The sequence below is a fragment of the Garra rufa genome, chromosome 21, assembly GCF_049309525.1.
Source record: "Garra rufa chromosome 21, GarRuf1.0, whole genome shotgun sequence".
Lineage (NCBI taxonomy): Eukaryota > Metazoa > Chordata > Actinopteri > Cypriniformes > Cyprinidae > Garra > Garra rufa.
The window spans coordinates 36971924-36989081 of record NC_133381.1 but is presented as its reverse complement, the minus strand read 5'-3'; the positions used below and the strand labels follow the sequence as shown (position 1 = coordinate 36989081).

General features: G+C 34.7%; 1 protein-coding gene across 1 annotated transcript; it reads right to left on the bottom strand.

Annotated features, from left to right (window-relative positions):
* Window positions 1-514: 514 nt before the first annotated feature.
* On the bottom strand, window positions 515-12204 carry LOC141296386 (XK-related protein 5-like). The gene is made up of 7 exons (XM_073827635.1): window positions 12040-12204; window positions 8685-8868; window positions 7148-7320; window positions 5183-5395; window positions 4832-5001; window positions 3183-3294; window positions 515-1826 (listed from the first exon to the last, which is right to left on the bottom strand). Exons 1-7 carry the CDS (start codon window positions 12128-12130, stop codon window positions 1078-1080), a joined length of 1692 nt encoding a protein of 563 aa, XP_073683736.1. The 5' UTR covers window positions 12131-12204; the 3' UTR covers window positions 515-1077.
* Between the last annotated feature and the right edge of the window lie 4954 nt (window positions 12205-17158).

Here is a 17158-nt window from a genome sequence, read left to right as displayed (position 1 = left end):
AAAGTCAGAATTGTGTGGGGAAAAAAAGAACTGAGAAATACAAACACATTTGCAAGACAAAAAGTCTGCATTAAAAAAAACTTTAAAAAAAATTGTGTGATATAAACTCTAAAATGTGAGAAAAAAGTTAGAATTGCATGAAAAAAAGATACAAACTTGCATTTGTGAGGAAAAAAGTCAGAATTGTGAGATATAAACTCATAACACACAATTGTGAGTTATTAAGTTAGAATTGTGAGATATAAAAAGTTGCAATAACCTTTTTGAAAAATTTTTATTCAGTGGCAGAAATGGGCTCAATCAAAATACATTTACTTGAGAAGCAAAATGACATTTCTTCATTTGATCAAAATGAAGTGACTTTATAATTAAAACTAGAACAAATATCTGCAAATGAGCTCAAAAGAAAAACCCACTGATAGATATGTGTTCTTGTTTTCAGCATAACCACTTCATTTTGTAACATTTTACATTTGCAACTCAAGTAAATGTATCTTGATTTAAGGATGTTTAGATGACCCTGGACAACAAAAAGTCTAAAGTAGAATGGGTATATTTGTAGCAATAGCCAAAAATACATTGTATAAGTCAGAATTATTGATTTTTCTTTTATTACAAAGAATCGTTAGGGTATTAAATAAAAATCATGTTCCTCTAAGATATTTTGTAAATGTCCTACTGTAAATATACCAAAACTTAATTTTTGATTAGTAATATGCATTGCTGGGAACTTAATTTGAACGACATTAAAGGCGATTTTTTTCAATATTTGAATTTTTTTGCATCCTCAGATTCCACATTTTCAAATAGTTGTATTTCGCCAAATATATGATGATGTATAAATCTCAATTACAAAAAAATATATATACCATTATGACTGGTCTTGTGGCCCAGGGTCATATTTGTATTGGAAAACAAAAATACTGAAATATTTTTAGCAATTCATGAAACACTTATTTCCATGACTGAATTTAAGATCTGGCTTAAACTGGCAAGGGGCGAATTAAAAACTTTGACCTACGGAAAACCTAAAAAGATGAAAACATTTACCAGCTTTATCCCAAATAAAACCTTGTATTAAAAATGTACCTGTCTTCTTGCCCCTCCTAATCGAGGACTTGTACTCTGCATTGTTTTGAGGTCTGGTATTGGGGTTGAGGTATAACATGGGTTCCTGTTTAACAGCTGTTTGGCAGTCAGGTGCAGAGCAGCTCCATTCATAATGGGACTGATTACAGCCACGTTCTCTTTATCTAACGTAGAATCGCTAACACTGTGAGAGGAGTGGGCTTCTGCGCTGAAGTAAACAGTGCTACTGCAGTCCACAGGGCAGGTGTTATACACTGCACCCTTCTCTGGAGACTGCTGCCTGACTTCAGTACCAGAAACTCCCTCTTGATTTTCCACTGGACAACTTTTAGATTGTTCACCTGCTTCCATGATTGGCTGGGTACAGCCGTCCCCTCCAGAGTCTGTGTTGGGTGCATCATCATTCTCCAAGATGACTGAAAGCCCTCTGTCTCCATACAAGCAGTTGATTTTGTCTTTGTTTCCAGTTTTGAGAGCCAGGCGTATTAAAATATGATGATGGTGCCAGTCGCCCTCTAGTGGCTGAACAGAAGAGGCCTCTTCATGCTTATCAAGAGCAAAACCAGTCACTGAGAAAGTGCCATGATTGTGAGTGGAGGATTGAAGTGTTGTGTCCTTGCTGTCCACATTGGTAGTTCCGTCAATAGTTGTTAGGCTCATTTGGAGTCTCAGACTCTGGAGGATCTCCGTAGACTTTGGATGAAGAAATCGGTAGTAAAGAACTACAAATATCACACCTAAAAATAGAGAATGGAGTAATGTTACATTACACTCCATTAGCTTCTTGATTATGATTATTTTTCTTATAAAAATGTTTTTTAGGGATGCATGATACATAGAAACCAAATCAGATGATAGTAATATCTACAGTACACTCCTAGGATCCTATACGATCCTATAGAAGAACCATTTTTGGTTCCACAAAGAACGATTCAGTCAAAGGTTCTTTAAAGAACCATTTCTTTCTTACCTTTTTATAATCCGAAGAACCTTCTTTCGCCACGAAGAACCTTCAGATGTTAAAGGTTCTTTATGGAACCATTTAGACAGAAAAGGTTCTTCTATGGCATCATGAAGCACTTTTATTTTTAAGAGTGCAACAGAAATGTTTAAATACACTATTCATTTAATAACACTGTTAAAGGGAGAAATGAAAATTAACCCCTGATTTACTGACCCTCAAGGCATCCTAGGTGTATATGCCTTTATTCTTTCAGATGAATACAGTTGCAGTTTATTAAAAAATGTCCTGGCTCTTTCGAGCTTTATAATGGAAGTGAATGGCTGTCGAGATTTTGAAACCCAAAAAAGTGCGTCCATCCATCATAAAAAGTACTCCACATGAATTAGGGGGGTTAATAAAGGCCTTCTGATGTAAATCGATGCATTTGTGTAAGAAAAATATTCATATTCAAAACTTAATAAACCATAATCTATAGCTTCATACTCCTCGTACTCGTGTTCACAAAAGAATGTCGTGAAGAAAGAGCAAAACAAAACACTGGTCCAAAATCAGAAATACAAAACGAGGATTTGTCCAGAAAAATGTTGGAGGAGTTTGATGTAAGTGGAGGAAACCAAGAAGAAACACACTCTCTTGTAAACGCACGTACAAGAGTTATTGGAAGGTAGAGATCGTGGTTTATAGTTTTAAATATGGATATTTTTCTTACACAAATGCATCGATTCACTCCAGAAGGCCTTTATTAACTACCAGGAGTTCTGTGGAGCATTGTTTATGATAGATGGATGCACTTTATTTTGCTTCAAAATCTCAACAGCCATTCACTGCCATTATAAAGCTTGAGAGCAGACATTTTTTAATATAACTTCGATTGTATTTGTCCAAAAAAGAAAGTCATATACACCTAGGATGGCTTGAGGGTGAGTAAATCATGGGGCAATTTTCATTTCTGGGTGAACTATCCCTTTTAAAATAATAATTAGCAAATCTCAGAATGAATATCAATTTTTCATACTTTACATCCTAAATTTACTTGTAGCATTTAAAACTGACTTTAGTTTTTTTTTTAGACAAATTATTATAATAATTATCAATATTTTTCTTAAATCAGTACATTCTTAATCTTTACCGATAAGGAAGCTGCATAAGACAGCCAGAGGAACACTCATGCTGTCCCACGAAGGCCCACTGAGAGCATCTGACGCCAGAAGCAGAAGGAACGTGTTCTCCAGCAACATTAACTACAACACAGATAGAAGCTCTGGATCATGATCTTTGAAATTAATGAACAATAAAAAAAAAATAGTATGTTAACAAAGATCTAAGTTATTGCTCATGACAAAATATTAATTATATCTAAAATGGTAAGCACAATTACCATTAAAATTACATATATACAGTGGTGGCCAAAATTATTAGAACACTAGTATTTTCACCAGCTATAAAAATATATATAAAATATAAAATATTTTGCTGTAGGTGTCAGAAGTTCATTGATCAAAAAAAACTATTTATGATATCATCCTGTAGCTTGTCATCCTGTATCATACTGTAGCTTCACAGGTAAGTTTCTGAAGCAGTTCTTCTGGATTTAGTCTGTCTCAGTTTGTTCTGTTTCTTTATGTCATTCCAGACTGGATGATGATAAGATCAGATCTCTGTGTGGAGCACTGGCTGTTGTCAGACTCATTGTGCAAACAAAAATCTCACTGGATACTTTTCCAGCCTCAAATTTCTCAACCCTCTTGGTAGATTTCAGACCATATTCAACATAAATGGTTCAGAATTATTTCTGGCTTTATATTTGGTATATTGTACAGTCATCTGTAAATACTTGTATTTTCTCAGTTTTTTTTCATTGGTTTGCTCAAAGTGACAACATACAGAATCCCTAAAAAATTTTTTTTGTGCCCTCGAGAAACTACTCACATGCACATGGGAATTTTTTGCATGCTTATGCATTTCAATTTCTTTGTGCATCAAAATGAATAATAAAATGAGAGGATGCACATGAATTAACAAAGATCTGTTTGGCTTTTCTTATTGTATTATCTCTAATATCAAGGCCTAATGTCCAATTGACCAAAACACATGAAATGGGCTGATGGCATAAAATTTGGCAAGTTCAAAAGTCTATAAAAAAAGACTGGTACTGTGTTTAAAAAGTGTTTAAATGTAGCTTTTTTAGGGCAGTATGCCATATTTCAAGGCCTTAGGTCGCTTTAACACGTAGTCTGTCGCAGCCAAAAAACACAGTGAAATGGGCTGATGGCACAATAGGTGGATCAGTGTGCATTGTCCTACATGCTACGTTTAAAGGTTTCTCGTGCACACATAAAGGTCTGTATAATTTTTTTTTTTTTTTTTTTGCAAGGGTCCTTAAGGCTATGTAATACGGTGCTTAGAATACTGTGAGATAAAACCCAAAATGCTTATAACCTGCATTTTGCATAATCAAAAAGTCCCAATTCTGATCACTAAACAACTGCCATATAAATCTCACTTCTTGTACAGTAACTTTATTTTCATAAAATTCTTAATTTTATATTACAAAAAACTAAATAGGAAACACAGCTATTTTTCCATACTCTGCTTTCTTTTTTCCATACTTTTCCAGACCTAGAAAATATTTGCTAATCCAAACCCTGTTTTATATATATATAATATTATAATTTTATATACATTTTTTATCGCTGGTAAAAATACTAGTGTTCTAATAATTTTAGTCACCACTGTATAAATAATACTAAAATAGCACTGCAGCGCAGAGAGACCAACCAAATAGAATCCAGTCATGCGATACCGGGAGGGCCCGTCTTTAACATTAAGGAAGAGGAAAATGTGCATTGCCCCTAAGATGGAGTTGAAGAGCAGCCAGGAACCACGGTTAATGCAGATGTCTGTCTGCTGGGACGCTTGCCAGAATGTCATAATGAGCCAGTGGAAACCTGAGCAGGGATTTGAAGAGACAACAACAAAGCAGCCATTTATTAGCAAATCATCCCTTTCCAGGTAAGAGTTGGGCAATGACAAATTACTTAAAAGCACTCCTGGCTGTCACGCGAACTAACTGTTAAAGCTTTTGTGTGTGCAGGATTTGTCTGCACAAAAACACATAGCTTGACTCACCCACGACTCCACAGGACCACCAGTGAAACGTACTGCAGAAGAACATGAGGCTGGCCACCCTGGCACCCAGCATGCCCCCTCTCCATATGAGCTGGCACAGTATAGCAGCAGGAGTTATGTGCAGATGACCGGGACGGAGCAGAAAGCATGAGCGGCTGTACAGGACCAGAGACCAGGACACATTCAGCAGGCTCAGCCCGACACATAAGACCACTGTAAAAAGTTAAAAGAGAATAAATGGTTTCCTATGACTATGAAACTGGTTTAAGGAAACTGTTTCTTCATCGGAACAGATTTGGAGAATTTCAGCATTCGTTTTGTTTTTAATGGTAACGCCACAGAATACACAAAAAAACAGAAGAGATGGGTGGGGTGAACAGTAGCTCATTATCATTTAAAGAGAGACATGCACCAAAACGAGTGGCTGTGAACTGAGCTGTTTTTGACGAGGTAAAAATGTGGTGTTTTACATGACCATTGAGGAATTTTAACCAAAGTATGTTGCAGACATTTCATTAAAGGAGTAGTTCACTTTCAGAGCAAAAATTTACAGATAATGTTCTCACCCCCTTGTCATCCAAGATGTTCATGTCTTTCTTTCTTCAGTCATAAGGAAATTATGTTTTTTGAGGAAAACATTTCAGGATTTCTCTCCATATAATGGACTTCTATGGTGCCCCCGAGTTTGAACTTCCAAAATGCAGTTTCAAATGGCTCTAAACGATCAGAGCCGAAAGAAGGGTCTTATCTAGCAAAACGATAGAAAAAAAAGAAAGGTTCAATTTATATACTTTTTAACCTCAAATGCTTGTCTTGTCTAGCTCTGTGTGTACTCTGTGTAAAGATTATAAAGTATATCAATTGTAAATGTTTTTAGAAAATAACCGATCGTTTTGCTAGATAAGACCCTTCTTCCTCAAAGCTCTTTGAAGCTGCATTTAAAATGTAGTAGAACACAAATGAAGATCTTAAACTGTTGCAGTCATTCATATAATGGCAGTCTATGGGCTTCATGGTTTTGAGAGTCAAAAAAACATACTCAGACAAAACCTAATTAAACCCTGAGGCTCGTGACCATACATTGAGGTCTTAAGACACCAAACAATTGGTCTGTGCAACAAACTGAACAGTATCTATATCATTTTTTTACCTCTGATCCATTGCAATGTCCAACTGTCCTAAGCGTGTTCACAACAGCCGGCGAGTGACGAAGAGCAAGCAACCATAACTTCAGTCGATCAGGCTCAAAAGTTTGCACTTGGTGATTAAGTCAATACTCCCGGATGAGTTCACGCAAGCAAACGTACTGTAATCTTTTAGTTTTTAATTGGTTGCAACAATTAGGATAAGCACAAGTAATTTTGAGTAGCCGTAGCATACAAAATCTCTGTGTACTGTGTACACGATGAGTGACGTAGACATGCAACAGATCGCTTCTGCTATGCCAGAACACGCTGACGCGACATGGCTGTTGTGAATGCGCTCAATGCAGTTGGACATTGCCGTGGGTACGAGGTAAAAACTTACATAAATACTGTTCACTTTCTTGCACAGACCTGTTGTTTCGTGTGTTAAGACATCAATGTATCGTCACAAGCCACAGGGTTTAATTTGGTTTTGTCTGTGTGTGTTTTTTTGACTCTCAAAACCGTGGGTCCCATTCACTGCCATTATATGACTGACAGACTGCAATGGTTTGAGTTAAAATCTTTGTTTGTGTTCTACTGAAGAAACAAAGTCACCTACATCTTGGATGCCGTGGGAGTAAGCAGATAAACATCAAATTTTCATTTTTGGGAGAACTATCCCTTTAACCGTTGTGTTACCATTATAACATTTACAAAAGCACACCAAAATTTTTTTATTTGCTCATTGCTCAATCATAATCACTGACTAATGTATTACTTCCACAGAAAACTGCTGACGTGAAGCTAGTTCTGTTTGTGCCAAAGGGAAGTCGTGTACCTGGTGACAGAAATCCAGGGTGAAGGGTGAATAAACTGTAGGTCTGCAGTAGACTTTGAGGCAGACTGAGCGTCAGGGCCTCGATCAGTAACAGAGCAGATACATCGGCCTGCTGCATTAGTGATGCACCAAACTTAACCTGCCTACTCTGAGACTTCATGCAGCTCCATAACCTGCAGACATTAGAAAAAAAAAAAATGGGTCATATTTCAACCACAATAAGAAATTACACCACAGTTCAAAAGTTCGGGGTCAGTAAAATTGTGAAATATTACTATACAGTTAAAGTCGAACGTTTACATACACCTTGCAGAATCTGCAAAATGTTAATTATTTTACCAAAACAAGAGAGATCATACAAAATGCATGTTTTTTTTTTATTATTTAGTACTGAGCTGAATAAGATATTTCACATAAAAGACATTTACATATAGTCCACAAGAGAAAATAATAGCTGAATTTATAAAAATGACCCGTTTAAAAGTTTACATACACTTGATTCTTAATACTGTGTTGTTATACTTGAACAGTTAAACTGCCTGCTGTTCTTCAGAAAAATCTTTCAGGTACCACAAATTCTTTGGTTTTTCAGCATTTTTGTGTATTTGAACTTTTTCCAACAATGATTTTATGATTTTGAGATCCATCTTTTCACACTGAGGAGGACAACTGAGGGACTCATATGCAACTATTACAGGCTACTAAATGAAAAAATTATGATATTTAGGCAAAAAAAAAAAAAAAAAAAAAATACACATTCTGTTCAAAAGTACACCTCTGCCTTAATGCATCTTTTTTTCTTTTGAAGCATAATTGAGTGTTTGAAACTTCTGTAATAGTTGCATATGAGTCTCTCAGTTGTCCTCAGTGTGAAAAGATGGATCTCAAAATCATACAGTCATTGTTGGAAAAGTTTCAAATACACAAAAATGCTGAAAAACCAAAGAATTTGTGGAACCTGAAGGATTTTTCTGAAGAACAGTGGCCAGTTTAACTGTTTAGGACAACTATCACTAAACAAAAAAAATCATTCAGATAATAACACAGTATTAAGAATTAAGTGTATGTAAACTTCTGAATGGGGTCATTTTTATAAATTCAACTATTATTTTCTCTTGTGGACTATATGTAAACATATTTTATGTAAAATATCTTATTCAGGTCAGTACTAAATAAAAAATAACATGCATTTTGTATGATCCCCTCTTATTTTGGTAAAATAATTAACATTTTGCAGATTCTGCAAGGTGTATGCAAACTTTTGACTTCAACTGTAATTTAAAACCATTTTATACTTGATTTTACATTTTAAAGCTAATTATATCTGTTTTGGCAAAGCTGAATTTTCAGAAGCCATTACTCTAATCATCAGTGTTACATGATCCTTCAGAAATCACTCTAATGTTCTGATTTGCTGAAAACAGTTGTTCTGCTAAATATTTTTGTGAGAATTTGGGTATGTTTTGTCAGGATTCTTCAATAAACATAAGGTTAAAACCCTTAATTCTAAATGACCTAAATGTTAAATGTTTTTGACCTGTGATAGACGCCCAGATGCAGACAGTGCACAATGAGAAGTGAGGGCTTGGGTCTTTCTGCATCAGTGATGTACCACTTCAGACTAAGCAGCTGCACAGCCGTGACAGGCAGACACAGACCCAGAGTCAGCCAGGCCAGCAACTCCTTTCCCATCCAGAGGTAGTGAGTAAAGCACAGTACAACTGATGACAAAAACAACAAACAAGTCAAACAACAGAGTCCCTTTTTTAACAACAACACTGATATTGAGCTGAATTGAATCAACATTGAACTCTAAGTGTTAGCTGAATAACAACACTATTGTCTTTTGCAGCGCTGCTTATAGCTGAACTGGACTTGAGGTCCTTTACAGTTGTTGAACTGAACTAAATGAAAAATGACTGACTTTTGTCTGTAAAGTTTGCAAAATGATTCTTTAATTTTTCTTGTAGAGAATATTGCTTTATTTTGTTTAGGTGGAGCTTTGTAAAAGTGATTATATTTAGATGAAACAAAATTGATTATAAATAATCTTATTTTACATTTCTTTTTACTGAACAACTGGTAAACTACTGTAAGTTTAATACAGTTGCAATCAAAATGATTCAACCCTCTTGAACTGCAAGCCATTTTACTTCAGAGAACAACATTCTGTGTAAACAATTCAATAAAGGCATCAGTATACGATTAGAGAAAGTTGATTAATACTCATTTGAGTAATTCTAAGAATGTAAAGTGATGAATAATAAACAAACAAAAAAATTCAAAAGTATTCAACCCCCAAAAGTCACATTTGGTACAGAATCTTTTATTCTTTAAAACCACCAATAAACCCTGCCTGTAAGTGCTTCTCTCTGCTCTCAACTGCAATCATGGCCCATTCCTTGCTTGAAAAAGCTTTCAAGGCACTGATAATCTTTGGTTTTCCCTTTGCCACTGCTTTCTTCAAATTCAACCAAATATTTTCAATGATAATTAAATCTGGAGACTGAACAGGCCACTCAAGAACATTCTATGACTGATCCCCTGAAACAAAAATAAGTAGATTTGGATGTATACTTTGGGATGATTGTCCTGCAGGAAAGTCCATTGATCATTAGCCTCAGTCTTTGCACCAAATGCATCACAATTCTTGCCAAAATGGCCTGATACTTCAAATAATCCATGATGTCCTTCATACAGTCATGATTTCCACTTCCTGCAACAGTAAAACAACCCCATAAGAGGACTGGTCCACCTCCATGTTTGATGATGGAGATGGTGTTCTTCTGCTCATAAGTTTTGCCTTTTTTGCACCAGTACTGCTGATCCATGGTTCCAAAAAGCTCCAGTTCCAGTCACTCCATAAACCATTGTTCCAGAACTTCAGAGGTCTATCCAAATGAATTTTTGCATGTTCAAGTTGGCCTTTTATTCTTCTTGGTCAAGAATGGTATTCGGCCAGACGCCTCAACATGAAGTCCATACTTCTCTAGTGTTCTTGAAATGTTTTCCCTCCTTTCGTCAGGTCATCTTGCAAGTCTTTGGCTGTCCATTGCAGGTTTTTCCTCACTTGTTCTGATCTAACATTTTATGATATTGTGTTTTTTTGTTCAACACCCTCAAAGGTTTTCTAATACAACACATTTGAAACTAAGGATTACAGCTGCCAGCAGTGTCTCTAGGAACTTTTAATGTCTTGGAAATAAAAAATTTGAAAGTAATAAAATTATTTCTTTATAGCTTTTGTCAGAGCTCTGTTGACTTAATTGTCATATTAGCTCCTCAAACTTCAGAACATGCATGGACTAACTGTATGTATGTCTAACAGTTATAGATGCGATGTTTATAAATTATATCATTTTTAAGTTGGAGATTTATACATCATCTGAAAGCTGAATAAATAAGATTACATAGATGTATGGTTTGTTAGGATACGATGATATGAATATTTGGCCAAGATACAAGTATTTGAAAATCTGGAAACTGACGGTGCAAAAAAAAAGAAAATCAAAATATTGAGGAAAATCGCCTTTAAACTCTCCAAATGAAGTTCCTAACAATGTATATTACTTATCAAAAATTAAGTTGTGATATATTTACGGTAGAAAATGTACAAAATATCTTCAAGGAACATGATTTTTACTTATCCTAATGATTTTTGACATAAAAGAAAAATCGATAATTTATACAATAACATTTATTTTTGGCTATTGCTACTTAAGAGTTTTGTGGTTTAGGGTTACATATGTTCTGTATACAATTATTGCTTAAATTAATAAAATAAAATAAATATCAGATAACAATGAAAATAACTCTTTCATAACAAATAATCTAAACAAAGTTTACATAATTACACCTGTAATTATGACGTAAAAGTCGAAGTTATGAGATAAAAGTTTAAATTAATGTGTTATTTATAAATCATAGAGCTCAAAAACACTACATTATATATTAACAATATCACTTTTAATATGTCAGTAATCTGTCATAGATAAAATTTTGATAAAGTCCTGGATCTTCAGAAAAGCTTGTATTTGTAAAGTACCACAGTCTCTGTGGGGTTAAATAATTGATTGCAACTGTAAGTCCTTAACAAACACGTATAATGCGTATTTGAATGCACAAACTAATGATTTAATGATCTCTCAAGTATTTTATAATGTATTAATGTTATTTTGAACATTTGTGACCCTGAACCACAAAACCAGTCTTAAGTCGCTGGGGTATATTTGTAGCAATAGCCAAAAATACATTGCATGGGTCAATTTTTTATTTTTTTTTATGCCAAAAATTATTAGGAAATTAAGTAAAGATCATGTTCCATGATGATTCTTTGTAAAATTCCTACTGTAAATATATCAAAATGTAATTTTTGGTTAGTAATATGCATTGTTAAGAACCTAATTTGGACAACTTTAAAGGTGATTTTCTCAGTATTTTGATTTTTTTTCACCCTCAGATTCCTGATTTTCAAATAGATGTATCTCGGCCAAATATTGTCCTATCCTAACAAACCATACATCAATAGAAAGCTTATTTATTGAGTATTCATATGATGTATACATCTCAGTTTTGTAAAATTTAACCTTATGACTGGTTTTGTGGTCCAGGGTCACATTTGTGTTAGCGTTCCCACTCTTTCTTCTAGGGGTATGTCTCTAATGTAAAGCATCTGTGTGACAGAACACGCCCCCTTGCTCTCCATTCATGAAAAAAGGCGCTCAAATGCAGTAAAACCATAGCTGCAATAACGTGCAAATAACAGTGAACTCAGAATGCAACTTGTCCGAACAGGCAAAAACCACTTCCACATGCCAACGTAGTTGCCAAGATATGTTCAGTAAGCACAGATAGCGGTTTGGAAACGAATGATTCATCGGAAAATAACTTACGTGCCGCTTTCTCCAATAAAACAATGACTCCTGAAAACGAGTAGAGGCAGACGTGACTCCATGTGATCGCACTTCCTTTGTGATTCTGCATCACTGTAAAAAAATGTATTTATTTTGTTCAAAGTTTGTGGTATTAAAGTTACTTCTGCTGTTCAAGGACAGGGAGCTTGTACGCTAATGCGCTTTGTGTCTGATGTCTTTCTGAGCAGTTTTTGGAGGCTGCCGCTCAATGTGACGTCACACGCATCGAGCAATGAAACATTATTTTGGAAGGATATAAAAAATAAAAAATAAAAATTTTGGAAGGATATGGAATTCTATAGTAACAGAAAAATTATAGAAATTAGTATATTCGATGTGATTTTTTAAACAGAAAATGAAAATTTGAATTACAACAAACAACATCTGGGTGATTCTTAGACTACGGGCACTTTTATGTACTCTGCTCATATTTTTAAAAATACGTATAATTTTGGACAAATTAAATACAGTTTAAAAATAAGACTTATCTGGTAACTATTAATGTACCTGAATTAAGCACTAGTAAAATAATTAAAATACATTATAGTATTTAATTTGAGACCTCTATCAATATTACTTTTTATACAAAATATAGCTGTGGCACAGTATTGGTGGCATTTCCACCGCAACACTGTAATGTATCTTTAAAAAGTTTGTCAATACATAAATGCAAATTTACTAACAAAAAACCCTGTCTTACAGTGTTTTATAAAGAATTGGAATGTTCTGTCTTCAAAATATTTGAGTAATGTAAAGGTCATGCATTTCTTTGATTGTAACTTTTTATTTATTTTTCTTTTCTTTTCTTTTCTTTTCTTTTCTTTTCTTTTCTTTTCTTTTCTTTTCTTTAAGTTTCCCTGACTTTATAATATCTGTTGTATTTGTCTGTGGCTGTTGTAACCCTTATGCGGTCCTCAGGGTATTTCTGGACCCCGAATGACGTTTGCTAAAATTTAAAAAAAATGTTCCCTTTGTCCAAATGGAATGAGACTTTGTACATCAGTCAACACTATCTTGATCTACAAATAAAAAATTAAATTGGAATGATAGCTTGATTTTATGTTAGTGTGAAAAAAATACTCACGTTCGTGGTCCTTGGGGTCTCTGGAGACAAAACAAAATGCAATTTTTTAACTATTATTTTGTAATAAAATAATAGTTAAAAAAACTAAACAAATGTTATTTTCCTGTTTATTAATGTTTTTACTTCTCATGTGTTTAGTCTTTGGAGGATTTAGGATATTTTTTAAATATATATAAATTAATATATAAATATTTTTTATAGGTTTGTATACAAAACAGCTTTTTTTGTAAAATTCACTTTCAAAAAACCCCCACGTCTAACTTTCATTCATGGGGATAAAATGGATAATTTCACATGGTTTAGTGTAAGATTTTTGCCCATCTGATGGAAAATCCAGTTTTAAACGTAAAAAAAAAAATACTTTTACCAGTAGGTGGCTGCAGAGCTCCACTATATGCTTTTTGCTATATGACCACCTGAAAGATATATTTTCACAAGTTTTTTTCAGTTGAGTTCATATCTACATATTATGAAACACTCAGGACTACATTTGGAGACCATAAAAACTGCTCTCTTATAATTTGTAAAATAAAAAAAACAGATGTTGTTGTTGCATTCTTATGTTCATGTTGTGTACTGCTACTCAATATGTAATAGAACTGGTTTTGTTTCAGTACAAAAAAATGCTAAACTTTGTATTTTTTAAAAAGTATTTTTTATTGTTATAACTGTGATTTCATAATATGTAGATATGAACTCAACTGAAAAAACTTGTGAAAAGATGTCTTATTATTGGTCAAATAGCAATTAGTTAATAGTAGCGCTCTGCAGCCATCTAGTGGTAAAAGTTATTTTTTTTACTTTTAAAACTGCATTTTCAAAAAATGGGCTAAAATCTTACACTAAACCATATCAAATTTTCCATGTTATCCCCATGAATGAAAGTTTAAAATGTGGGTATTTTATAAAGTGAATTTTACATAAAAAGCTGTTTTTGCATATAAACCTATTAAAAATATATATTTATTTAGTAATTTATATAATAGAATAAATCCTACGAAAACTGCACAAATGTGGAGTAAAAACATTAATAAACAGGAAAACAATTTTTTTCATTTATTTTAATTATTATTTTGTTACAAAGTTTAAATTTTGTTGCCTGGGGTCTCCAGAGACCCCAAAGACCATGAGTGTGATTCCAAAACGAAGACCGCATTTAAAGCATAAATAAAAAATAAAAAAATCTTTAAAAAGTCTGTGTGAAAGATGTGTTTAGGTGGTTTCTATGGAAATGTTCAGTGACATCAGAGCACATGTTGGACATGGAGGGAATTTAAATTTTCATCAACAACAAATGAAGAAAAATCAAAGTAAATATTGCTTGATCAGTTAATAGCTATATTTATTCTATGTCATTTCCACCACACGCTGTACTGTCAAGGGTGTTATTAAAAAGCTAAAAATTTTAAGTTAAATAAGAGTATTTTACATACACGAAATGCTAAGTAATAATTCAAAGCCAATCAGTGAAGCTATCTTCCATTTTTTCACAAAAAACTACAGAAATGTCATTCCCACCACACTGCCCTCTGACATTCATTATAGCGACAGTCTATAGCCGCTGAGAGGCTAAGTAGAAGAGATACATCCGTGACGCGTTTTCTTTCATTTGCATTTTCTTTGAAGATTTATTAACACGATAAACAAACAAATATACGATTAAAAACGTTTGAACGGTCAACAGAAAGTGAGCGCTCCCCGCTACTCACCCCCTCTCCACTAATTTCCCATACAGGAAACACAATCAAGTTAATATACCTGCACACACCCATGTGAGCAAACCCCCGGAAATACAAAGCACAATACAAAACAAAAGACAAATGTTATCAGCACTTACACTCCAGCCCCTGATTGTTACACACTAAACTTGTAACAATCACAAACACAATACTAAGACAATGTAACATACACATCCATATAATTGATGTACATTTTTTTTTTTTTCAAAATATTTATGAAAATATGAAAGTGTGTGCGTACAGGTTGAAAATTCCAATGTTCATAAGATTCATCCTTGTAGCTGAGTAAAGGAAATGTTCAAGTCTAGTCTAGGTCAGTACAGTTGATCGATCATCAGCAAGTAACCAAGTCTAAGTCAACGTCAAAGTCAAAAGTCAAAAGTTATGGTCAGTTGAGAGCTCTCAAAGTCACTGTCATAATTAGTCTGTAGATTCCTCAGCTTCAAGAAGACGACAAATCTTTGTAATTGGCCTGATCAAGCAGGTACTCATAGTCTTGATTTTAACTTGCCGTACGAGTCCTTGTGCGTCCTCCATCGTTTGAATGACCTTGCCCATGACCCATGAATTTCTAGGTGCATTATTGTCTACTACAAGTACAATATCTCCCAACTGAAAGTTGCGTGTCTTTACTTTCCACTTTTGTCGTTCTTGTAGTAAAGGCAAATATTCACCAATCCATCTTTTCCAAAATAGGTTTGCCAAATATTGAATTTGACGCCATCTTCGACGGGCATACAAGTCTTCTTTCAAAAACAATCCAGGTGGTAATGACAACTTTGTGTTTAAAAGGAGGAGATGATTAGGTGTTAAAGCCTCCAAGTCATTGGTATCAAAAGAAGATCTGGTTATGGGTCGATTATTAAGTATAGATTCTACTTCACACAAGAATGTATGAAGGCCCTCTTCATCCAAACTTTGCCCTCGAAGAATGCAATTCAGGATTTTCTTTACTGATCTAATGAGCCTTTCCCAGATCCCTCCATGGTGTGAGCCGGTTGTAGGATTGAAAATCCATTTAATCTTCTTTTGAAGAAGAACATTGTTAATCTGCTTGTGATTCCAATTTTGTATTGCTTCCTGTAATTCACGTTCAGCTCCGACAAAGTTTGTTCCATTATCTGAGCGTATTTCAGCCACTTGTCCTCGCCGAGCAATGAAACGTCTTAGTGCATGAATAAATGAATCAGTCTCTAAAGATGCGACCGTTTCAATATGAACAGCCCTGATGGCTAAGCATGTAAAGATAACCCCATAACGCTTTATGATGGTTCTTCCTCGTTTGATCTCAAAAGGGCCAAAACAGTCTACACCAACATGTGTAAAGGGTGGTTTGTCTGGTGCAACTCGATCTTGAGGTAAATCAGCCATTTGCTGATGGCCAGCAATTCCATGAAACCTTCTGCACACTACACATTTTGCTAGAATTCTTCTTATGGCTACACTAGCTCCAGGAATCCAATATCGCTTTCGAAGGGCAGTCAGCATGTAATTCCGTCCATTATGTCCTACCTCTTCATGAATTTGGTGCAGAATCAAATTAGAAATATGCCAGTCTTTAGCTAATATGATCGGATGTTTAGATTCTTCAGGTATCAATGCCTTCCCAAGACGTCCACCAACCTTAACAATGTCAGACTGAAGAATTGGATTAAGACTATAAAGAGGACTATTTTGTTTAACCACTCCCTCCCTTCGTAGACTAGTCAACTCCTCAACAAATTTCTTCTTTTGACAGAATCTAATGATTTCCATTTCAGTCTTTTCCAATTCTTCTACTGAAAGCATGTCCTTACACAGAGTGGATTTAAACTTCCGCATTTCCTTGTTAACAATTTTCCCCTGTTGGTATGGATCTGCACCAGAACAAACAAGAGAAGCCTGCAGTCGTTTCCTTTCCTTGCTAAGATCCATTAGGATTTTCTTCAAACGAAGGATCCATGCTACAGCTTTCTTTAATCGAACCCAAGTGGAGAAGTAATTAATGAGACGGGATACAGAGTCAGATTCTTCTTTGACCTCAACCATATTTACCAGAGCAATTCTTTTGATTTCAGGATCGGCAGACAATATTAAGTCTCCATCAGTTGGATCCTTTGGCCACTCTTCCGGTGGTCGAACAAGGAATGTGGGACCAGATATCCAAGTCTCATTCTTCAGGAATGCATCAACTTTCATTCCTCTAGATACCAAATCCGCTGGATTGCTTGAAGAGTTCACATATCTCCACTGGGTTACATCCGAAACTTTCAGAATTTCAGACACTCTGTGAGCC

Bases quoted from the DNA above. Each gene is read 5' to 3' on its own strand.
- LOC141296386 (XM_073827635.1), bottom strand. From the start codon at position 12,130: ATGCAGAATCACAAAGGAAGTGCGATCACATGGAGTCACGTCTGCCTC. The intron at 7,321-8,684 runs GTCAAAAACATT...TAATGTCTGCAG, and splicing joins CATCTGGGCGTCTATCACAG to GTTATGGAGCTGCATGAAGT. The intron at 5,002-5,182 runs GTGAGTCAAGCT...ATCCCTGCTCAG, and splicing joins GTGGTCCTGTGGAGTCGTGG to GTTTCCACTGGCTCATTATG.